General features: G+C 45.4%; 1 protein-coding gene across 4 annotated transcripts in view; it reads right to left on the reverse strand.

Annotated features, from left to right (window-relative positions):
- Positions 1-24,460, reverse strand: part of BCR (BCR activator of RhoGEF and GTPase) — a 52,910-nt gene that overhangs the window by 14,136 nt on the left and 14,314 nt on the right. For 3 of the 4 annotated variants that reach the window (XM_069961202.1, XM_069961201.1, XM_069961203.1), the window contains exons 2-15: positions 16,368-16,534; positions 15,389-15,493; positions 15,104-15,289; positions 13,521-13,628; positions 11,477-11,537; positions 11,227-11,279; positions 5,352-5,492; positions 3,292-3,413; positions 3,024-3,192; positions 1,725-1,844; positions 1,159-1,234; positions 969-1,073; positions 782-856; positions 578-675 (exon numbers count right to left, since the gene is read on the reverse strand). In XM_069961202.1, coding sequence (XP_069817303.1) covers positions 578-675; positions 782-856; positions 969-1,073; positions 1,159-1,234; positions 1,725-1,844; positions 3,024-3,192; positions 3,292-3,413; positions 5,352-5,492; positions 11,227-11,279; positions 11,477-11,537; positions 13,521-13,628; positions 15,104-15,289; positions 15,389-15,493; positions 16,368-16,534 — 1,586 coding nt within the window. Of the gene's footprint in view, positions 1-577; positions 676-781; positions 857-968; positions 1,074-1,158; positions 1,235-1,724; positions 1,845-3,023; positions 3,193-3,291; positions 3,414-5,351; positions 5,493-11,226; positions 11,280-11,476; positions 11,538-13,520; positions 13,629-13,781; positions 14,120-15,103; positions 15,290-15,388; positions 15,494-16,367; positions 16,535-24,460 lie in introns of those variants that run through there. The other variant, XM_069961204.1, reaches the window with a different exon arrangement.

A 24,460-nucleotide genomic window follows, 5' to 3' on the forward strand; every position in this document is an offset into this window, starting at 1 on the left:
GGCGTGGCCTAGAGTGTCTGTGCATTAGGCTGGCACAACCTCTCTGTCCCTCCTCCCCACCCTCTTCATCATTAGGAATGCTCCAGGCAGGTATTCTCCTATTCATCAGCTGTAAGAACTTGGCACATGGGCTGGATCGTAAAGGCACCGATGCAGTTTTCACTGCAGAGGAATAGGAAAACTCCTGCCAGTGGCATTTCTAATGATGAGGAGGGGGAGGAGGAGGGTCGAGGGGTGGTGCAAGGTTAGGGCAAAGATACTCTAGGCCACGGCAGTTTGCCACAGGGCTGCAAGTTTAAAAGTTGTTTTTTAGGACAATAACTGCATCACCTGCTGAACGGACCCCAGGACAGATCTTGGATTAAAAGCAGCAATCCGAAGGTACAAGTGGTTTGGGGGGTCAGATTGTGGGTACAGAGTCGCTTTAAAGCTCTCCTGACCTATGAGGTTGCAGATATTGTAAATGACTGTTTATTCTATGTGTTTTTAAAAATAAAAAGTGTACCTCTTGACAGCAGCTACAAAGCAAAATGTTTTCTGGGTCTGGTACAGGGAGAAAGGTGCACAGAATCCTCACCTCATTCCAGCTAGGTTCAGTGGTATTCCTGTAAACTCGCGTCTTCGCTTTGTTAACAAAATATCCGAAGGAATCAACTTCTAAAGTGCAGAACAGATCTGTTGGAAGCAACAAAAATGCCAAATTCATGTGTGAACTATGTTTACAGATACTGGGAATTTTTTTCATTTTCCTGTGCGATAGGGAGGGGACAATCTCACTCACTTGAGCTCTGCTGGAATCCAGAAGCGGAGTGGACAATAACATTCAAGAACCCATAAAGACCAGAAGACTCATCATCTGTAGGAATAAAATACATTCAGATCAGAAGAAGACAACACATTAAGTCCAGTGAGATCAGGCACCACTTGCATCACTGTTATTTCCCCCCATCGCCTCCAGTTGTTCTCACCTTCTTTCCCAATGGTCAGGGGAACCCTATGTACAGTCTGTAGCTTCACACAGGAGTTGGTTAACATTTGAATTTCAAGTGAGGTAAGAGAGAAGCTTTTGATACCTGGAGAAAAAAGGAAAACACTAAGTAAACCAGAAAAAAAAAATACAATAAAAAAATCGTGTACATGTACCAGATGTATACTAACATTTCTTCTGCTGTTCTCGTATATGTTCTCCCCATTCAGCCCGTTCATAGTCTGACCATGTTAGAACTGTGTAGCCCTGTGAAAAATGAAAAGTTGAAGACAATGAACACCTTTACAAAAAAAAAAAAAAACTTTTTTTTTTTTTTGTATTGTACTTATTGTGGTGCAAAATCACCTTCTCCACAGGTTTTAATTAAAATTATGCTTTGTTTCTCTTTTACTATGTGATTCTTTCCTGCAGAATGCCTTGTATCTTCTCTCCTCTCTATCACCACCTATAAAGGACTCTCTGTCCTTGTCCACAATCTATCCTTCCCTGCTGCTATCTCTAATGTTGAGAATCTATCTGGTAGACTTATAGAATCTTTCTTTGAGTAGTAGCTAAATTGTAGGAAATGTTTAATGAAGACTATTATTAGTTTTCTAAATGCAAAATTGAGAATCTTTTTAAACAATACAATTTAGTGCAAAGGCATCCATCGCCGTTATAGGCAAGAGAGTCACCAGGCTGATATGATACGACTGATCCTAAAAGTGATGAGATACTAGGTGTGATTCAAAGTCACCTTGCCATTGCGATTGTGCACACGGAAAGCCATACTTGGTGACAACATCAGCAACATGGACTCTTGTTCTGAAAGCTTCTTGCGTAACCGCTCCAGACCCTTTCCCCCCTTGGTTGTTTTCTAAAGTCAAGAAGAAAAAGAATACAAAAAAACAGAATGTAAACCTGCCTGGAATTAACATATATCTATCCTAATGAGAAATGAAACACTAAGAGGGGAGACTAGATGGACCAGGTGGTCCTTTTCTGCTGACAATCTTCTATGTTTCTATATTTCAGTCAATCATTGTGGTTATGTTCAATGGGGAAGATTTATTAAGATAAATTTATTTATTTAAAGGAGAAGTCCAGGATCAGAGGAGGTGGGTGAACATAACATGCATTTACCTCCCCAGCTCCAAATCTGTGGTCCGCTGTCATCCTCTCTGGTCTCTGGCCACTTCTAGGTCTGAGTAGGGATCTGGGAAGTGACATGTCAGGCCCGCTCAGCCAGTCAGCAGCCGAGGCATGCTTGACACGCCATGTCCCAGGTCCCTAGAAGCAGCCTGGGACTGGAAACTGGAACAGATGACAACGGACTCCGGCACTAGAGCCGGGAAGGTGCCTGTTATGCTCTTTCCCCGGCTTTTAAAAAAAACAAGGTCAGAGCCTGGACTTTTTCTTTAGGCTGCATTCACATGTACCGGATGCGCAGCGGATTTCAAGCTGCGAGTTTGCAGCGAAATCTGCTGCGGATCCTGTAGTGTGAGCTGAATGGGTCCCATACAGGCAGCGGATCCGTTGCCTGTATGGGACCCGGCCCCATTAACTCCCCCGCCGCCAGCCGGCCGCAGCTCCCAACTCCCGTTGCTCCTCATCAGCCAATCAGTGCACGGCAGCACTGATTGGGGAGCCAGAGCCTCCGCTGCATGTATGGGACTCATTCAGCTTCACACTACCGGATCCGCAGCGGATTTCGCCGTAAACTTGCAGCGTAAAATCAGCTGCGGATCCAGTACATGTAAAGCTACCCTAAAGTTGATTTATTGATATGCTAGTCTTAAATAAAACCTCGTCCCCAATTACCTAGCTGGATTTACAAAGATGTGCACGTCCTTTAGTGAAGCTGGCCGGACCTGACCCTGTCGCAGGGATGTAAAAAAAAAAATAAAAATCTACAACTGCTCCAGAGGAGGTGTAGATTTTTTGCATGGTTTACGCCATGATAAATTAGGCCCTGGAGGAGGAAATGTGACTTCTCATTACTATATCATTAGGTTACATTATCCCCCCTTATTAATTACATGAGAACAAGACGTACCCTTTCCCTTTGGATATCACTTTTCAGCTGTGAAATTTTGACTTTGATGACTTCCAGCTCATCATCTTGTATAAGGGGAATGTTGAGTGCAGCTTCTGCTTCATCCAGAGGTTGGAAAGTCAGATCCGCAAGAGGGATGTACCACTTGCAATCATATTGCTGACTTTTCCTGAGGATATTAAATTAAAATTAAATATTAAATTTATATGGCAGTCTTTTTTTTATTTTTTTTATTTTAAAACCACATCTTAAAAAACTAGCCTCATACCCTCCTATCTGTTTCTTTAACTTTGCACACAGGAGGAGATCAGTAAAAAGGAAGACATGTCGCAGCTTTCGAGCTCCTTCTACCAGTTCTACCATAAAACTGTCCTTCAAAAGCTGCCGATGCTATTAAAGAAATGAGAAAAAGAAGCATATAGCATTAAAGTAATGTAATACAGATAACTATAAAAATCTCCAGAAAATTAAAAGGTTGTTCTTTGAAATATGACTGGGGATTATTAGCCAAGTCAGAAATTCCGAGAAGGAAGAGTTACCACCAATTTCCTCCAGTAGGTGGCACCAGAGAGCAACCTTTTGTTTACACAAGAAAGCTACAGTAAAACATATGTCAAGAGGAACATCTAAATGGATGATTTCCAGCTTGTGTCTACAAAACCTTAAAGGTTACCTATTACTCTGAAAAATTGATGCTTTACAGCCACATTTTAAAATTCAGTCTGGAGAGACCCCCCCCATCGCTAAAATGAGAGTGCAGGAGACCTCAGCTTTGACCTGTGACTGTTCTTTTTTTCTAGAAGAGACATAGGAGGTTTTCAGATTGATAAAGTTTATATACTTTACAAATCCATACCTCCTAAGTGTCCCTCTTTTGGAGGGACAGTCCCTACTTTTGACCCACATCCTTCTTTGCCACTTACATGTCCCTCTTTTTGACCTTGGGATTAGATTGGCATTAATGAACTTTTTATGTTGCTCTAGAAAGTGTCTGGTTTCTTACTGTATATTAGACTCAAACTTGAATATTATTCCATCATGTGGTGCAAGTTAGATCCTGAAAATTGTTATAATCGGATGAATCAAGAGACATTCTGGCCTCTTTCACACTGTAGGTGTCACCTATCTGACAGTGGGTCCCTGAAAATGTGAACAGTTACTGAAACACATAGGCAATCCTGTCCGCAGTTGCGGGTCCGTAATTACAGACAAGGTTACTGATGTGTGACTGGGATCTAAGGATACATCACACATACAGGATCTGCTGCAGATTTGCAGATATCTATGTAACTAAATGCATCAATCTGCAGCAGATCCTGTATGTTTGGATGCAACCTTGAATGAAAAAGTATAGAAATGTCTGTAAAATTTTCATTGACTGAACCACAAGTGTCCCTCTTTGTCTGTACCCTTAATGTTTTAAGAGTACCTATAAAAGCCATAGAAAGTTTATGGAATATCTTATTCCCAACTCAAATCTTTATGGCATTCCCACCTCCAACTCCAGAACAGGGTCCCCTAAGGGCCCATATGCAGGAGGAAAAAGAATGGAGAGGTAGCAAAACAAAGACATGCTGCCCCATTCACTTCTTTAGGTGTTATAGGAACAGTGTGCTACGCTGCTTGTTTGTTTACATGATAGTTACACTTTTAGGCTATGTTCACACAACGTATCGTTTTCGTAAAAGTACCGCCGTTGTTGAAATCGGCAACAACGACTGTACTTTTTGCAAAAATAACCATTGTCTATTCTTCTATGGGATCCCGGCCGGAGCGTATACACATGGTATACGCTCCGGCTAGGATCTCTCGCGGCGCCGCAAACAACTAACATGTCAGTTTTTTGCGGCCACTATTCAGTGAATGGCCGCCGCAGAAACCCATGTCAGCTCACACTGTGGAGCGAGCGGATCCGGCTGTTCGCTCAAAAGCGCCCGCATCAGAATTCTGCGGCCCAAAAGATCATCCGGCCGGTACTGCAGTACCCGCCGGGATGATCTTTTCAGAGATCGGCCGTTCCGTGAACGTTCACAGAAGGGCCGGTCTCTTACGCTGTGGGAACGTAGCCTAATCATGTGTAAAACAACTTCATGCACTTTATGCACTTCACTTTGATGGGTAACATCAGAAGAGTAAACATGGGCCAAAAGTACAAGGATAGCATCTTGACTCTGGTTTTATTTAGAATACTGAAAAGCATAGCCTCATAGTGAAAAATATAATAGGTCAAAATGTGGAAATATGTGAATATATCAATGTGGTCTTGGTCCACACTCTTACATCCTAGCCATTTCTAAATGACAATAATTCCCCCCAGCAGTCACTCACCTCTCCTTTTTTAACAGTCATTGACTGTCGGCGTGGTGTGATCTCTTCATTGATGCTGGACAGGAAGTTTTGGGAAATTCTAAGCGCATCTTGCAGTAAGGGGTAGTCTGGATGACCAACAGGTGTATGCTTCAATAAGTCCTATAGAAATTAAACTTTGTTATTTATCACCTCAATGTTTCTTTGTGCTATCTAACTTTATATTCAGAAGGGGCTATTTGACCCCTAAAGTCCACTCTTCTTTTTATGTTACTTTAAAGGGGTTATCCGATTAGGTAAAATATATGTTGAATCATCCCCCTTCCTGGAGACTAAATATTCATTCCATACATGTCTTTACCTTTTTTTATCCCATTTCCTCAGTTTTGAGCCTGCTGCTTTCTGCTACAGATACAAAAAAAAAAACAAAAAAAAAAAAAAACACCTGTCTCCGAGCTGTTAAGTCCATCTCTGCTCTCAACCAGGCCCGGATTGGTAATCTGGCAAAGCGGGCAAATGCCCGCTGGGCTGCCAGTATTACCAATCCGGGGGCCGCCGCTCCTTGCCCCCATGTGCACCGGCCCTCAGCAGTGGCTGCAAGAATAGCGCAGCCGGCCGCTGCGCTATTCATTCAGCCTGTGCAGGGGGCCGGTGCCCTGGCCCTTTAACTGTGAGCGTTCAAGATGAACGCTCACAGCTTGTAGCGGCTGCGCTCCATTGGCCCCCGGCACTGCCAGTAAGGAGCGGGCTGGGCCGGAGAGCGGGGGGGCTGGTCTTCAGCCCCCTCCGGCATCTGAAAGGTGTCAGGGCCGGCCCGGGGCTGCAGACGTGCCGCGCGCAGGCACGTCTGCAGGCACCTCTGCCAGGTCCCCAGCGGCTGACGTCACTTCCCTGACGCGCCGCTGAGGACCTGGGAGCAGAAAGAGGAGAGGAGCTGCCGCCGCTCTGCACCGGGGAGAAGAGCTGTGGACCGAACATCCGGGAAGAAGAAGCTGCTGGGGAGCGAGGTGAAAGGTGAGAATGTGTGTTTTTTTTTTACCTCTTTCACTAGTGGCCATGGGGGGGGGGGGGGTATTCTATATGGGAAGATGGGGGGCGGGGGTATTCTATATGGGTGGGATGCAAGGAGAAGGGGGTATTCTATATGGGTGGGATGCAGGGGTGGTATTCTATATGGGTGGGATGCAGGGGTGGTATTCTATATGGGTGGGATGCAGGGGTGGTATTCTATATGGGTGGGATGCAGGGGTGGTATTCTATATGGGTGGGATGCAGGGGGGGTATTCTATATGAGGGGATGCAAGGAGGGGTATTCTATAGGGGAGGTGCAAGGAGGGGTATTCTATATGGGGGATGCAAGGAGGGGTATTCTATAGGGGAGGTGCAAGGAGGGGTATTCTATAGGGGGATGCAAGGAGGGGTATTCTATAGGGGGGATGCAAGGAGGGGGTATTCTATATTGGGGGATGCAGGTGGGGTATTCTATATGGGGGGATGCAAGGAGGGGGTATTCTATATGGGGGGATGCAAGGAGGGGTATTCTATAGGGGAGATGCAAGGAGGGGTATTCTATAGGGGAGATGCAAGGAGGGGTATTCTATATGGGGGATGCAAGGAGGGGTATTCTATAGGGGAGGTGCAAGGAGGGGTATTCTATAGGGGAGGTGCAAGGAGGGGTATTCTATATGGGGGATGCAAGGAGGGGTATTCTATAGGGGAGGTGCAAGGAGGGGGTATTCTATAGGGGGATGCAAGGAGGGGTATTCTATAGGGGGGATGCAAGGAGGGGGTATTCTATATTGGGGGATGCAGGTGGGGTATTCTATATGGGGGGATGCAAGGAGGGGGTATTCTATATGGGTGGGATGCAGGGGGGGTATTCTATATGGGGGGATGCAAGGAGGATGTATTCTATAGGGGGGATGCAGGGGGGGTATTCTATATGGAGGGATGCAGGGGGGATATTCTATAGGGGGGATGCAAGGAGGGGGTATTCTATAGGGGGGATGCAAGGAGGGGTATTCTATATGGGGGGATGCAAGGAGGGGGTATTCTATAGGGGGATGCAAGGAGGGGTATTCTATAGGGGGGATGCAAGGAGGGGGTATTCTATAGGGGGGATGCAAGGAGGGGGTATTCTATATGGGGGGATGCAAGGAGGGGGTATTCTATATGGGGGGATGCAGGTGGGGTATTCTATATGGGGGATGCAGGGGGGGTATTCTATATGGGGGATGCAGGGGGGGTATTCTATATGGAGGGATGTAGGGGGGATATTCTATAGGGGGGATGCAAGGAGGGGGTATTTTATAGGGGGGATGCAAGGAGGGGTATTCTATAGGGGGATGCAAGGAGGGGGTATTCTATAGGGGGGGGATGCAAGGAGGGGTATTATATAGGGGGGATGCAAGGAGAGGGTATTCTATAGGGGGATGCAAGGAGGGGTATTCTATAGGGGGGGGATGCAAGGAGGGGTATTATATAGGGGGGATGCAAGGAGGGGGTATTCTATAGGGGGATGCAAGGAGGGGTATTCTATAGGGGGATGCAAGGAGGGGGTATTCTATAGGGGGGGGATGCAAGGAGGGGTATTATATACGGGGGATGCAAGGAGGGGGTATTCTATAGGGGGATGCAAGGAGGGGTATTCTATAGGGGGGATGCAAGGAGGGGGTATTCTATAGGGGGGGGATGCAAGGAGGGGTATTCTATAGGGGGGATGCAAGGAGAGGGTATTCTATAGGGGGGATGCAAGGAGGGGGTATTCTATAGGGGGGATGCAAGGAGGGGGTATTCTATAGGGGGGATGCAAGGAGGGGGTATTCTATAGGGGAGATGCAAGGAGGGGGTATTCTATAGGGGAGGTGCAAGGAGGGGTATTCTATATGGGGGGATGCACAGGGGGCTATTCTATATGGGGGATGCAAGGAGGGGCTATTCTATATGGAAGGATGTGCAGTGGAGGGGGGGGGCTATTCTATATGGGGGGATGTACAGCGGGGGGGCTTTTCTATATGGGGGGATGTACAGCGGGGGGGGCTTTTCTATATGGGGGGATGTACAGCGGGGGGGGGGCTATTCTATATAGGGTTATGCAGGGGGGGCTATTCTATATGGGGGGATGTATAGATGAGGATGTTGCTGGAGCATGAAGCCTAAAATGTCTGTCTGACAGATCCCGTGGAGAGGAGTCTTGGCCAGAGAAGCCTTCATGATGGCCGGAGCCAGATGGAGAAGAAAAGGAAAAGTGGACGTCTCTTCATGCAGAGAAGACGCCTACTGTGAGTCCGGAATGTAATTGTAATCATCACTTTTAAGGTCTGCAGGACCATTATACAGCTGGGATCTACTTCTGTATCAGGGGTGTCACACTCCGGCCCTCCAGGTGTTACAAAACTACAATTCCCGTCATGCTTTAGCTGTCCAGGCATGCTGGGATTTGTAGTTCTGTAACAGCTGGAGTGTGACACCTGTGTTCTATGGTCACTGTTCTGGGTGAATATTGGTCTTTATATAGTGGCTGTTATTTGGTGCCAGTATAGTGGTATTATCCAGTCACTGTATGCTGAGGGTAGTGGGCATGGTGTGATGGTATTACTCGTATTATTGGTAATATTAGTGTTGTATATAGTGGATTGTATTCAGTCACAGTGTAACTGTATTATTCATTATGTGGTGATAATGGCCGTGCTCATGGTGGGGTGATATTATTTGTTACTTATATACTGGTAGTATTGGCAATATTGGTGGGTTTGCTTAGTAACAGTATGGCAGTAATGTGTACAGTATGGGGATAATATTTGCTTACTGGTGTTATTAACTATGACAGTATTATCATGCACAGAAAATTCTAGATAGATAGATAGATAGATAGAAGATAGATAGGAGATAGATAGATAGATAGATAGATAGATAGATAGGAGATAGATAGATAGATAGATAGATAGATAGATAGATAGATAGATAGATAGATAGATAGGAGATAGATAGATAGGAGATAGATAGGAGATAGATAGATAGATAGATAGATAGATAGATAGATAGATAGATAGATAGATAGATAGATAGATAGGAGATAGATAGGAGATAGATAGATAGATAGATAGATAGATAGATAGATAATAGATAGATAGATAGATAGATAGATAGATAGATAGATAGATAGATAGGAGATAGATAGATAGATAGATAGGAGATAGATAGGAGATAGATAGATAGATAGGAGATAGATAGGAGATAGATAGATAGATAGATAGATAGATAGGAGATAGATAGATAGATAGATAGATAGATAGATAGATAGATAGGAGATAGGAGATAGATAGATAGATAGATAGATAGGAGATAGATAGATAGATAATAGATAGATAGATAGGAGATAGATAGATAGATAGATAGATAGATAGATAGATAGATAGATAGATAGGAGATAGGAGATAGATAGATAGATAGATAGATAGATGTCCAGTAGGAAATATCTATCTAGCAGCTTATTTTGTAGCTTTGATTACACATGAGATCACAACCAGCAGACACATTTTAATAATTAAAACCTTACTGTTTATACCGCCATTATATGGAGTGCAGACATAGTCAGGATAAAAGGGATTTAAAAAATATAGTAACTTTTGTCCAAAAACAGCACCATCCCTGGCTTCAGGTTATGTAAAGGTATTACAACTTCACTCCATTCACTTCAATGGAATTGAGCTGCAATACCTCACACAAACTGAAGAAGAGTATGGCACTGTTTCTGGAAGAAAGTGGCTATATTTTTCTCCTTTTAAAGGGAATCTGTGAGGTCCATACCTGGTCTAGGGCTGTAGATCTCAGCAGACAGGAGTGACAGGACCTTTAGTCCAGTGTAAACTTTTATAATTGTCCTTTTCATTACCAACTAAAGTTTTACAACGGCAGCGGCAGCAGCAGCACTAACCTATACGTCCATCAGTCAGAGCAGGAAGGGGCGGGGGCAGAGAGTGCTGCTGTGACTGAGCTCCGCCTCTCTGACACTTCAGCTGGTAATTAAAAGAATGATTATAATAGTTTACAATGGACTAAAGGTCCGGTCCCTGACCTGTACGCTGGGATCTACAGCTGTGCACCTGGTATAGACCTCACAGGTTCCCTTTAAGGGAACGTTCATACCTAATCCATTGCGGTTTTGATGCTTCTGATTTAATCAGTTAAAATAAATGCATATATATGCCACATCAAATCCACAGCAGATTATGTTATAGCATTATTTTTAGGTGCTGGTGCTGGGTTCACATGTTTAAGGGAGTAGTGGGGACATGGCTAAATGAAGCAGAATTTGCTATAGCGCGTATTTTACACGGATATCCATGATATGGTATGTGGGCTGCTGGGGTCTGATTGCCAGGGCTGATTTTAAGTCCCAGTCCGGCCCTGCTCTCAACCCCCTCCTCCCCCCTCCCTTCTGAGACAGCTGATGTAAACAAGTCACTGGACGGCTTTAGCTGCAACTTTGTAGCTTCTCTGTAATGTTGGGAGGGTAAATCTGAGGTCAAGTCCTCCCAGCATTACAAAGTTACTTTGCATGAGCTGCCTAAGAAGAGAGAACAGCTCACACACACTTTTTAGTGTCTTCAGCAGAAAACAGCTGCTTAGAACTGATAGAACTGAAGTAAGGAGACTGAATAACAATTGAAAATAACAAGTATGGAGTGAATTGTTAGGTCTCCAGGGGGGATGATATAGATATATATATATTTTTTTTTTTAAATTTAAACAGATAACCTCTTTAACACATAAAATCTAAGGGCTTTAGACCATACCACTGACTAAAGCCAAAAATCACTGGTGTACGATTAAGGGTGTACTATGCAAAAATTTACATTGACAGATTTTTGTCAATAAGTATAAAATAACTCACATGTAAAACAAGTGTACTGCGCGTCACACGATCCACTGGCTTATAGAGCAGAGCTAGAAACAAAGAACAGACAGGGTGAGTACATTTTACCATTACAGCATAACACAGGATGACACACCCAGAACTATCCAATATTCCAGCTTTCCAGGTCAATGCCAATTTGAAGTAATGTTTCCAAAGATCACAAAATGTCCAAATGTGCCCGGCCAATGCCAACCGGCCCTTCCCTAACTTATATACAATCACTCACCCTCCAGGGACGTCTTAGCTGGCTGCTCCTTGGACTCGCGTGTGCTTCTGGCTCTTAGGTTCTGGAAACAAGAATATTCCAGGTTAAAAATTAGATATAGATATACATTTTTTTAAATAATAATATTAAGTTGCACTATGTAAATGATCCCTAACAGCCAAATAATACTTCCATGTGGGTCAGTCACTTCAGCATTCCTTGTGAGCATATCCTTTATATGTCACATCATCCCTACAGTTCATTATGGGTAAGACTTGATGTTTTAGTACATTAATGCAGAGTGTGGCAAATATACTGGTACAAGGTAGAATATCACTAAGGACTGCATACAAGCTGCTTATATATTTGAAACTGTGTATTTCACTTCTATTCTATCAATTCAGTCTCCTTCTCCTAGTTCTGAGCTGCTGCTTCCTGCTGAAAACACAAAAATCTGCGTGTGAGCTTTCCTCACAGTCTCTCCCCTCCCTTCTGAGATGGTTGATGTAAACAAGTCCCTGGCAGGCTTTATGTGCAACATTGTAGCTTCTTTGTAGTGCTGGGAGGGTTAATCTTAGGTCAAGTTGCTGATAAACCCACTGTGATTAATCCTTCTGGCATTACAAAGAAGCTACAATGTTGCAGATAAAACCTGCCAGGGACTTGTATACATCAGCCGTCTCAGATGGGAGGGAGGAGGGTGAGAGAGAGAGAGAAGCTCACACACAGATTTTTGTGTTTTCAGCAGAAAGTGGCAGCTGAGAACTGGAGGAAGGAGACTGAATAGACAATAACAATGACTGCAGTTAAGAAAGTACCCACTAGTGAGTGACGCTCTCAGTTACAGGCGACTACAAACACCTCTGCACACCAGCACAGTAACTTATCTTAGGGCGGCAGCCATCACAAAGAACTGTACGTGGACTGGATTGTATAAGAGCCTTCCTCAAAGTAAGCTGTTCAGTATAGAAGTTACTGCTGCACCACCTCCCTGTTGTCTGGTTGCCCCCGCCATCTTGTGTCATCGGCCCAGAAAGCAGTAACAGGGAGTTATCACAAGAAACCACAAGGTCTGTTACCAACAGAGACACAGGTGTGGCCCCCTTAAAACCTCTACAGCAGACCCCCAAAGAGATTAAAGAGAGACACCACAGTCAGTGACTGTGACAAGTCAGGAGCTGCAACGCACCACAAGATCCAGCCATCCCGCAGGTCTGAACTTCACTCTCAACCCCCAGCAGTAACCCCTTGCTTCTAAACTAGAGCGCTATACACCAGGAGAGAGGCCCTATCCATACAGGGTCATAACTACTACTACATCCATCATCTTCTCCATCAATTCCGCTTACTCTCTTCCATATCTGGCCGACTGCAATAGCTTTGTAGATGATCTTTGATTAAAAGGAGTACATTGCAGAAAAAAAAAAAAAAAAAAAAAAGTTATATAGATTTGTAATTTTCTTCTATTTAAAAAACTCCAGTCTGTCAGTACTTATCAGCTGTTGTATATTCTGCAGGAAGTTGTGTATTATTTCCTGTCTGAAACAGTGCTCTCTGCTGCCACCTCTGTCCATGTCAGGAACTGTCCAGAGCAACAGCAAATCCCCATAGAAAACCTGTACTGCTCTGAAAAGTTCCTGACATGGACAGAGATGGCAGCAGAGAGCACGGTGTCAGACTGGAGAGAATACACCACTTCCTGCAGGACATACAGCAGCTGATAAGTGCTGGAAGAATGGAGATTTTTCAATAGAAGTAAAATTACAAATCTATATAAAACTTTCTTACACCAGTTGATTTGAAAGAATTTTTTTTTTCCGGAGTACTCCCTAAATCTTTGGTTCAGTCTGTGGCATACAATAGGCGCACATGCAACAAACGCGCCGCTTGGGAGCAGAGCAGTCCACTGCAGAACGGCTAAAGATCAGCGTCTTTAGTAAATCTGCCCCATAACAGTTCCATATAAATAGATTCCTATATCAATTTGTGTGTTGTTGTTTTTTAGCACACCTGAATATTACACAAATTTTCGTTATTTCAAGAACTGAGGGATAAAACATCTCACCTCTGAAATTTCAGCAAACTGAGCGTTAGCCTGACAACATTTCTCTGCGGTTTCCATAGCAACCTCATAGTTGTCAACAAAGGCGCGATACACACCCAGCTGGCTGGCCTGTACATGGAAAGAGCAAAGGAAGAATTAAAAAGGTGAAAATGCATGTGCAAGGTGAGAATGGGATTTAAAGCAGAAGTAAAATCATTGGGGGGGGGGGGGGGACAGTTCACCTCACATATAAGAAGTGGGAGGATATCAGCATCTACTTACCTGATATTACCATAAATCCACCAGATTATTCCTTAAAGTGATACTATAACCCCCCCCCCCCATTACTCTCGCTTCATTTCATCGGTTAACATTGTTAAGCTAGGTGGGGCTTCATGGCAGTTGAGTCCTATCTTCCCATTGCTTTGAAGCCCCGCCTAGGTGACACTGTCCATATAGGAGAGGGGGCCCAACTGCCCTGAAGCCGTGCCTAGGTGACACTGTCCATATAGTAAAGGGGGCCCAACTGCCGTGAAGCCGCTCCTAGGTGACACTGGCTATATAGGAGAGGGGGCCCAACTGCCAGGAAGCCCCTCCTAGGTGATATAGGAGAGGGGGCCCAACTGCCATGAAGCCCCGCCTGGGTGACACTGTCCATATAGGAAAGGGGGCCCAACTGCCCTGAAGCCGCGCCTAGGTGACACTGCCCATATAGGAGAGGGGGCCCAACTGCCGTGAAGCCACGCCTAGGTGACACCGCCCATATAGGAGAGGGGGCCCAACTGCCATCAAGCCCCGCCTAGATGAAACTGTTCATATAGGAGAGTGGCCCAACTATCGTGAAGCCCCGCCTAGGTGACACTGTCCATATTGGAGAGGGGCCCAACTGCCAGGAAGCCCCTCCTAGGTGACACTGTCTATGTAGGAGAGGGGGCCCAACTGCCGTGAAGCCCCGCCTAAGTGACACTGTTCATATAGGAGAGGGGGCCCAACTGCCATGAAGCCCCGCCTAAGTGACACTGTTCGTACAGGAGAGGGGGCCCAACTGCCAGGAAGCCCCTCCTAGGTGACACTGTCTATGTTGGAGAGGGGGCCCAACTGCCATGAAGCCCCACCTAGGTGACACTGTCCATATAGGAGAGGGGGTCCAACTGCCATGAAGCCCCGCCTAAGTGACACTGTTCATATAGGAGAGGGGGCCCAAACTGCTGTGAAGCTCTGCCTAGGTGATATTGTCCATATAGGAGAGGGGGCCCAACTGCTGTGAAGCCCCGCCTAGGTGATACTGTCCATATAGGAGAGGGAGCCCAAACTGCTGTGAAGCCCCGCCTAGGTGATACTGTCCATATAGGAGAGGGGGCCCAAACTGCTGTGAAGCCCCGCCTAGGTGACACTGTCCACCTGTGAAATAAAGCATTTCTGCTGCTTTGTTCTAGTGATCAGTGGGGGTCTCAGCACCCGGACCCCCCACCAATACAAACTTACGACATATGGCCATAACATGTTTGAAGTCTGCTCAAACGACAGGCACGCTGTAATATTTTCCCAGTAACAAATTGCACCTAAGCAGTGAATTATGTATGACAGCCTACGGCTTCACCCACCAGTTTCTGGAAAAGATCTCCGACCCGTTGCTGATGGCTCCATTTTTGGACTCTGGGAAACAAAGCATCATAAAAGTCTTTGTGGATCTCGTATAATTCGGGGACCTTAAAGAAAATTGTTTCGATCTGCTGAATGGTCAAAACTGGCTGTGAAGTTGTGGCCGCTGCTTTCAGAGGTTTCATCGGCTGTAGGAGAGAAAAAAACCAAAAAACATAAAATAAATTGTATATTAGCTCAGTGGACCAAATGAAGACAGAAAGGCATAGTAACATCTATATACTTACCAACAGCAAGGCTTCCAGGTGACTCAGGTACGTTTCTTCGCTAGCCAATATTGCGGACAGAACCCATTTTCTCATCTCCAGGCCCTTCTCCAGATCCAACTCATTCTGAAAGCAGACGAAAACCATCAAGGCAAAACATGGGCAATACTTAGCCAGCAGCCATAGCAGAGATCTTGCCTTGAGCGTTACATGCACAGCTGATACGCTCATCGAGTTCGGTATTGGACGGTAGATGTGAAACTCATTATGTCGGACAGAAGCTCAGTAACTGAAGGATATCAAGTGTGGTGGACCTGCTGTTAGATGCACGATACGGGGCCGTTCCACAAGTACACTAAATGATTATCGGCCATAACAGTCAGTAATCGGCCAAGTAAGGCCGATAATCGTTAATCCATATCAGCCCAATTGGGCTCTTTAAAGGGGAACTATTAGCAGGTTAGACAAATCTAACCTGCTGATAGTTCTCTACTGCGCTTGGAGTGCAGAGGAGGAAGGTATATGTCTTACCTTCCTCCTCTGCACCATTGTCGGGCAGTTAGTCTTTTACTCCTCTGTCTGGAACAGCATTTGGAGCACTGCCCCCTCCCCATAGTGCCAAGCCAGCCTGCTCCTTATAATGATAATCATTGGAGCGGATGGGCCAGCTCAACGCTATGTGGACAGGGCAGTGCTCCTAATGGTGCTCTGGACCGAAGAGTAAACTGCTAACAGAACGGGAACGGTGCCGAGGAGGAAGGTAAGAGACATACTATCCTCCTCTGCACGCCAATCGCAATAAGGACATATCAGCAGGTTAGATTCATATAACCTGCTGATAGTTCCCCTTTAAATGCTGCAAATAGAGAATATGGCTGCCTCCATCATAACATACAAAAAAATGAAAAAAACAAAAACATAAAATAGAATAAACATGTTTAGACAACTGGCTCTCATTAGCCAAAAAGTTGACACATTCTCTTTAATCAACACCACTGACCGATTTGCTGGAATCCAAGGACGCTGAGGAAAGGGTGTCCCTACTGCTGTGGCTCTTAGCACTGAGCTGAGGAGAGGAGCTCGGAGAGTCATCAATGTATGGCATAAGTTCATGTTGTGTCCTTTGTTCTTCTGTACCACCAGGGGGCGTCCTACAAAGAGATCCATCTGAAAAAGAGAAAGCGGAAAGATAGATACTACAGTTACTGGACCGTGAAGGATCATGCAACTTGGGCACTGTTCACATCATATACTCTCCCTAGATGATGATAACTACTTATTCCATATATCAAACCCCTTCAGCCTATGGATGGCGCTCAGCCGCAACAGGAATATAAATGACATGTCCAAAATATAGGAACAATGGTGCGGCACTCAACGATGTAGTGATAAACTCTTTATTAACTTCAGTAGGTGGGACAAGGAGACACGTCAACCTACACCAGCCTGGGCCCAACTCAGGCCTACCGGGGCTTCCACACGGCTCCCGGTGTGTAAGGAAGTGGCGGAAGCAATTTCTAACAATTAACAACTAACGCAAAGAAGATTGTTTATTGCACGCAGCAATTTCACGCAGCAATTTCTAACAATTAACAACAATCGCAAAGAAGATTGTTTATTGTTAACCTGAAATCGTTCACCATATTACACAGAGCGATAATCGTTAGTTAGGATCGTTACTACAATCGTTATTGCCATTGTTACAATGATCGTTTACTCCTTCTGATCCCAGCAAAACAATGAACAATGTGCAATTACACTGAACGATTAGTGAACAAATGTGGAACTTGAGCGAACGAATGTGGAATTACAGCGAACGATTAGCGATCATTTTAGGTTCAGATCTAAATCAATGATCAACGACACATGAACGATTTTTCGATCGTTGCCTGCAATTACACAGAACGTATATCATTTAAATTTGAATGATATAACGATTTTTCGGACGATAATTGTCCCGTGTAATAGGGCCCTTAGGCTAGTAGAGGTTGGCGTGTCTCCTTGTTCATAAAGAGTTCATCACTACATGGCCGAGAGCTGCTCCATCATTGTATATTCCCCATTCCTGCTTTATTTGGTCACGCGATATAGGATACATCTTTTGTTATGCGTTTTGAGTGGAGTTGCGCAAAAATACTGACCCCCCCCCCCACCCCATGATCAGGGTTGGCACATGTGGTTGCCCACTCGGCCAATCTGATTAACACAGTGGGCAAACGTAGACCATGAACACAGAAAGCACTGCACCTCAGGAGCTCCAAGGGAAGATTTATCAAACTGGTGCAAAGTAGATTTGTTTTAGTTGCCCCTAGCAACCAATCAGATTCCACCTTTCATTTTTCTAAGAGTCTGTGAGGAATGAAAGGTGGAATCTGATTGGTTGCTAGGGGCAACTGAGCCAGTTTCACTTTACACCATGTTTGATAAATCTCCCCCTCCATGTCTATAGTTAGGCCGTTGGTAATAACTAGAGATGAGTGAACCTGGAGCATGCATGAGTCCATCCGAACCCGAACTTTCGGCATTTGATTAGCGGGGCTGCTGAAGTTGGATAAAGCCCTAAGGCTATGTGGAAAACATGGATATAGTCATTGGCTGTATCCATGTTTTCCAGACAACCTTAGAGCTTTATCCAAGTTCAGCAGCCCCAGCTAATCAAATACCGAACGTTCGGGTTCGGATGGACTCTAACCCAAACCCGGTTCGCTCATCTCTAGTAATAACACTTCAGCCAGATACAACGCAGTCCGCTTCCCTCACTCACTCCGCTAGTGTCGATATGGTTTGTACATCAACCACCTGACCCTGTACATATTTTCCCCCAGTGTTCCTGCCCTCTCTCGCTGGTTTTTCCAGCTTGATACCACCAGTTTCACTGAGATGCAATCTCTAAGGCGGGCGTACACGGGGTTAGGGAGTGAACGCAGACAACTACATGAGGTAAAGTCCATGCCGCATACTCCTCCTGCCCACATGAGGGGAAAGAATGCAGCCCGACAAGTGTGCGACCACAGCTCCGGGGTGTGCACACAGGAAACATCAGGACGAGGAAACGGGACATCTCATGGAAACCCAGGCCCAGAGCCAACCTTTACACCGGCAGCGGTTTGCCTGTCCTAATACTCTGTTATTTGTCCACATCACATCCAGAAATAATACCGCCCATTTACCTACATGCCATCTGCTTCCCAACATCACTTCTCAGATATCATTGCCATTAGAAATGAGCTTTCATCTTCCCAAACAAAAGGAACATTAACGGCAACCAAACCCAGTGATAACCAGTAATAATGTATTACAGGGCACGATAATCCAGGGGAAGCGAGCGCCGACCTGTCAGCTCAGTGATCGCTTCCTCCTCGTTCCCCGTGCTATTACATGCACAGACATTGATCAGGGAGCAGCAGGAGGGGCAGGCCAAACGATACTTAGATTGTCCGGGAGGCCCACTGAAGTGATTTTTAACATGTTGAAAGACCACAATGCACCAAGCATATTGTCGGCTAATCGTGGCCTTTTAACATGTCCTATTACACAAAACGATTATTGACCGGCAATCAGCTAAGGCAGACTGATAATCGTTTTGTGTAATAGGGCCTTGAGGGCTGTATTACACGGTCCAGTATTCTATGTAAGCGAGTGTCGATCTGCTATTACACAGCTTGACTATCATGCAGCAAGTGTGCAGGTGAAATCCAACAACATCCAAGGCTACACAGATACAACGTCTCGACCCCTGCTGGGGTCCGTGCAGCCCTTTCTGTATATATTATATATATATATATATATATATATATATATATATATATATATATATATAAAAAAAAAAAAATAATATACTTTTTTTTTTTTGCTTACCTCTCCACACTCCCCGATGTCCATGGCTGTCAGGAGCCGCCATGGAAGCTTCTACACCCATTTCTGCAATGACAGACGGGACAGCGCTGTGGCCAGTGATTGGCTGAGCAGCCTGTCACTACAGAGATCGGCTCAGAAGTTCCAGCGGTGGCTGCAGGAAGAAGCTATAAGGACACCGGGGAGAATGGACTTCTTAAAGAGGACCTGTCACCCCCCGTGCCGGGGTGACAGGCTCCCGACCCCGTTAGATCCCCTTATACTTACGTTATCCCGCCGGGTCCCGCTTCCTGAGCCGGTCGGGTCACGGAGATCTCAGCTCCCGAAGCCCGGCGCACGCGCTGAGAAATGAGTCCGATGCCCATAGAGAATTACGGAGCATCGGACTCCCCATTCATTCTCTGTGGGCGTCTGACTCTGCTGTCAGCGCGCGCGCCAGGCTTCGGGAGCTGATATCTCCGAGACCCGGTCGGCTCAGGAAGCGGGACCCGGCGGGATCACGTAAGTATAGGGGGGTCTAACAGGGGGTCGGCAGCCTGTCACCCTGGCACGGGGGGTGACAGGTGTCCTTTAATATTATTCTTTTACACATTCATCAGCCACTATTACACATAGCGATGCACGGGCGATGGTTTATCAACATGTTGAAAGACAACGAACAGCCAATGAGCATTTATTCGGCTGATCGTCCTCTTTATTACACGCAGTCTGATTGGGCAGATTATCGTTCCGTGTAATAAGGCCTTAAGACACCTACCGCTGCATTTTAAGCCAGGATGCCACCCCCTCTAATCACTGCCCAGTGACACCAAATAGTCTAAGCCATAATTAGGCCGTGTTCCCGCATCTGCTTTTGAGAAAACACACAATGCTTTCCAACCAGATGCTTTTTGCAGCTCTACCATGATTTGGGCAATTAAAGGGGTTATCCAGTGCTACAAAAACATGGCCACTTTCTTTCAGAGACAACACGACTGTTGTCTCCAGGTCAGGTGCGGTTTGCAATTAAAGGGGTTATCCAGTGCTACAAAAACATGGCCACTTTACACCTACTGTTGTCTCCAGATTGGGTGGGGTTTTGAAACTCAGTTCCATTGAAGTAAATGAAGCTTAATTGCAAACCGCACCTGAACTGGAGACAACAGTAGGGGGAAAAGTGGGCATGTTTTTGTAGAGCTGGATAACCCCTTTAAGCTCCATTCACTTCAACAGAACTGAGCAGCAAAAACCCTCCCAAACTGGAGACAGGAGTGGGGCTGTCTCTGGAAGAAAGTGGCCATGTTTTTGTAGCGCTGGATAACCCCTTTAATATGGCCCCTTACTATTGCCTATCACTGTTAGGGAAACCACAGTCATAGACAATTACTAACCATTCCTTGGTGTCTTTACACATGTTGTATACAGGGCATTACAGGGTTACTATGGGGCGTTACAGGGCTACTATGGAGCTCTCAACTCCTGAATAGTACAGTGTGCATTGAGCATATTGATTTCTCCCAGACAGGCAGCACTTCTGCAGTGGGGTGGAGCGGAGCTGTGATCACGCACCAAATAGTTAAAAGATTTCATGTATCAGTAACATTTATAGTTGTGCTCGATGGATATATACATATACATAAGTGGATCGTAATTTTAAAGTGTCCCTGTCGTTATAACTCTCAAAATTTTAATCAGTAGATGTGATATAAAGAAAGTTTGCAATTTACATTCATTATTTATTTTTTTATAGTTATCATGGAACACACGGCACTTCCTGTTTGACAGTTTGTTTTCTCAAAAAACAGGAAACAGTCAGAAAACAGGAAGTCCTGTGTCTCCCAGGCCATCTGGGATTAACTCTCGAGCTCCAGCTGTTTTCACAGAAATACATTGAGTAGGGATGGTCCGAATCTGCCGAGGTTCGGGTTCATATGAACCCGAACGCTCGGCATCAGACTCCCGATGTCTGCCCGCTCCGTGCAGCGGGTGGATACAGCGGGAGGACCGCCTAGAAAACTGGGATACAGCCTATGGTTATGGCTGTATCCCAGTTTTCCAGGCGGTCCTCCCACTGTATCCACCCTCTCCACGAAGAGGGCAGACAGCAGGAATCATTTCCGAGGGTTCAGGTTCGTACGAACCCGACCCGAACCAGGTTCGGACCATCCCTAATTGAGTTATATGAAAACCTAAGGACTGCAGTAGTTATAGTAAAAATCAATCAGTAGTGCTACAAGCTCCGTCCCGCATAGCCTTAAGGCCCTATTACATTATCTATTGTTACACTATCTATTGTTTGATAGAATTTGGACCTATTTTTAGCACGGATCGTTCAAAAATCGTTCGCATGGAATAAGACGTTGTTCGGTTGTTCGCAATAGTGACGACAAGATGACCGCAAGAACGATAATAAGTAATGATCATCGTTCCGTGTAATTGGGTGAGCGATTTCATGTCGTTCGCAATAGCGGTCGTTTGAGATCGCTTTGTGTAATAGTACCCTTAGGCTAATACTACTCGCCGTACACAAAAGGTAAAAGAAACTGAAAAGCAAAGATTTATGTCCTGAACAGAATAACCCACGTAGGTGTTGTACTTTCAAACTGAAACCAAAGTCAGAGTTTCTGCTAAAGTTAACAAAGGGAGAAAAAAAAAAAGTTTCTATTCTGTAGTGACGGGAGCCAGCGCCGTATGCCAAAAGCTTCTGTGAGAAACTCACACAACACCATCCTGACTAATATTACAGCTATGCCAGCCCACACCCATCCACAGTCCTCAATGCCACGGATGCCAAGGTATAACTATATTCGGCTTCAGTTCTGTGTATATGAAGGCCGTTTTATGTCAGTATTTACCATGACCCTCCCCCTTACCCTGCTCTGCGGCAGCTGTACTGTTATGCCATCACTATGCAATGTGCTGGGTGCACCCCGGGGACCGCACTCTTATCAGTAACCAATCGCAATGCAGACTACAGGCAGCCAAACAGGTGGCTGACAACCCTCTGCTATGGATACAGGGCACCTGTTACCTTGATGCCAGCTGGAGCAGTTCTCTTCACTGGGAACACAGCGGCTAATGTAAGCCGAGAATACACGGCCGCATTCAGGAGCCGTCAGGTAGCCGATGTGCGCAAAGTGTAGCTTGCTGTATAATGTTTTATTAATTGGGTTAAACAGCAAAAATGGCAAATCGGGGATCAAAATGTTTTTACCACGCATATTGCTATAGATGAATGCATATACAAAATTTAAGGGGAACTCCAGCAATCCCTTAAAAAAAAAAATTGCACAAAAAGCATATAGGTGCACTCATCGATCCCTCACCAATTGTTTGACACCTTTCCCGCTTGTCTACACTGCTCCTGGCCCCGGCTGTGAAACTACATCTCCCAGCATGCACTGCACCTCAGAGCCAACTGCTGGGTATCCCTCCCTATCTTGTAGTATCTACCCACCGCTGGCTCTGCTTCTGTTTTGGGGTATATGCACACACAGCAGTTCTCGCAGAATTCCGTCCTAGTGGATTCCATCATGATCCGGACCCCTACTCCTGAAACATCACAGCCAGCTGATGAATTGCCAGCTCAGCCAGTGACTGCAGTAGTGTCCCGCCCCAGTCCCTGATTGGCTGAGCAGGCAATCCATCAGCCACATATGTGACGTTGCAGCAGCAGGAGGCCAATAGCTGTCAGAGAATGGTAAGGTAGCAATGCAGGGGCACAGGGATGGGCACATATACACTCTTTATTATGTTCTGGTCCCTGCTGCGCAGGGACATTGGGGGAGATTTATCAAACCTGACGTTAAGTGAAACAGTCTCAGTTGCCCCTAGCAACCAGATTCCACCTTTCATTCCTCACAGACTCTTTGGAAAATGAAAGGTGGAATCTGATTGGTTGCCGGGGGCAACTGAGCCAGTTTCACTTTACACCATGTTTGATAAATCTCCCCCATTGTGTCATAAGCCACTGAGCCACTCAATGCCACAAACATGGACATAATAAAAAAAAAAACTTAGACTAGACAGTCCCTGAAGGCGACTAATTCATCAGACAGCATGAAAAAGCTCATTGTTAGGCGTGCTGGAGTTGCGTTCATCTCTAAGTTTACAGGTTCTAAGAATTGCACTGTTTTTTGCACCCACACACAGCCATCCCTTCTATGGTAGGGAAGTAAAGGAGTACCATATATTTTGGTGGCTGTTCAGCAGGAAAGCTCTTGAGCCTTTTCCTATCCTGTTGACATGAAGCTTATTGAGCTGCGGTGTCATCCTCACACTTTAAACGACTTATTGTTTAAGGATCACAACCTTACGTTTCCAGACTTTAAATGCATGAGTCTCATCACCTTCTACATATAACGTATTCAGAGACATAAGCCGTCGCCTTTCCTCTACTACTAGTCTACTAGAACAATAGAACGGTGAACGAGGCAGCAGAGCTTGTGTACTCACCCCGACCAAGGTCAGCACGGGGTAGTATACCTACGTATAAAATATTTACGCCGCCGCTCATAAAATTTCTAGCTTGCTCAGGCAATATCCCTCTAGTGGGGGGCAGGGACTGTATCGCCCGATGCCTTTCCAAAAAAAAAAAAAAAATCCAGGAGAGAGTGATGTGGTTAAAAGGCGGACAAACACAAAGAAGCTTTAACTAGCTTGGCCATTAGCTGAGCCGGAGGTGCTCAGAGCCTGATAAGGTTGAGTGGACACAATGGGATTAGGCTGTAAATATCTTGCCGTTGAGCAGCACCGTGTCACATGACCTCCTTTTATCTGTGTCCGTTTTTATAAGCCCCCCCCCTTTTTTTTTTTTTTTTTTTTTTAACGTCACATGACCTTCCTCTTCTTCTCTCTTCCCTTTCATGTCATGTATTCCCCCACCACGTCCACCAGCGTCTATTAAAAGCATGAGCCTTTTAGAGATGCCCTAGATAAATGGTACCCAAGGCGAAGCCAAGAGCGCCGGGGGGATCCGTAAGGTGAAGCAACGTCCCTGTTTCAAAATGTAGAAGAGACAGGACTACATATGGGAAATAATAAAAGAACGTCCTGGTGGGCTCCGAATGCTTAAGGATTAGCAGGTGCTACATGCAACAAGGCTATTGTTCTTGGCTAAGAGTCGCGGCCGCTGTGCGGAGACAGATGGTCTCTACAAGATGGGCTTGATTAACATCTGTCCGGCTCTCCCCTCCACCATCTTCTCCATAACAATTCAGCATCCACAAGGGGGAGGAGGAATAGACAAACAGGTTGGAC

Source organism: Dendropsophus ebraccatus, chromosome 3, assembly GCF_027789765.1.
Source record: "Dendropsophus ebraccatus isolate aDenEbr1 chromosome 3, aDenEbr1.pat, whole genome shotgun sequence".
In the NCBI taxonomy this organism is placed as follows: Eukaryota; Metazoa; Chordata; class Amphibia; order Anura; family Hylidae; genus Dendropsophus; species Dendropsophus ebraccatus.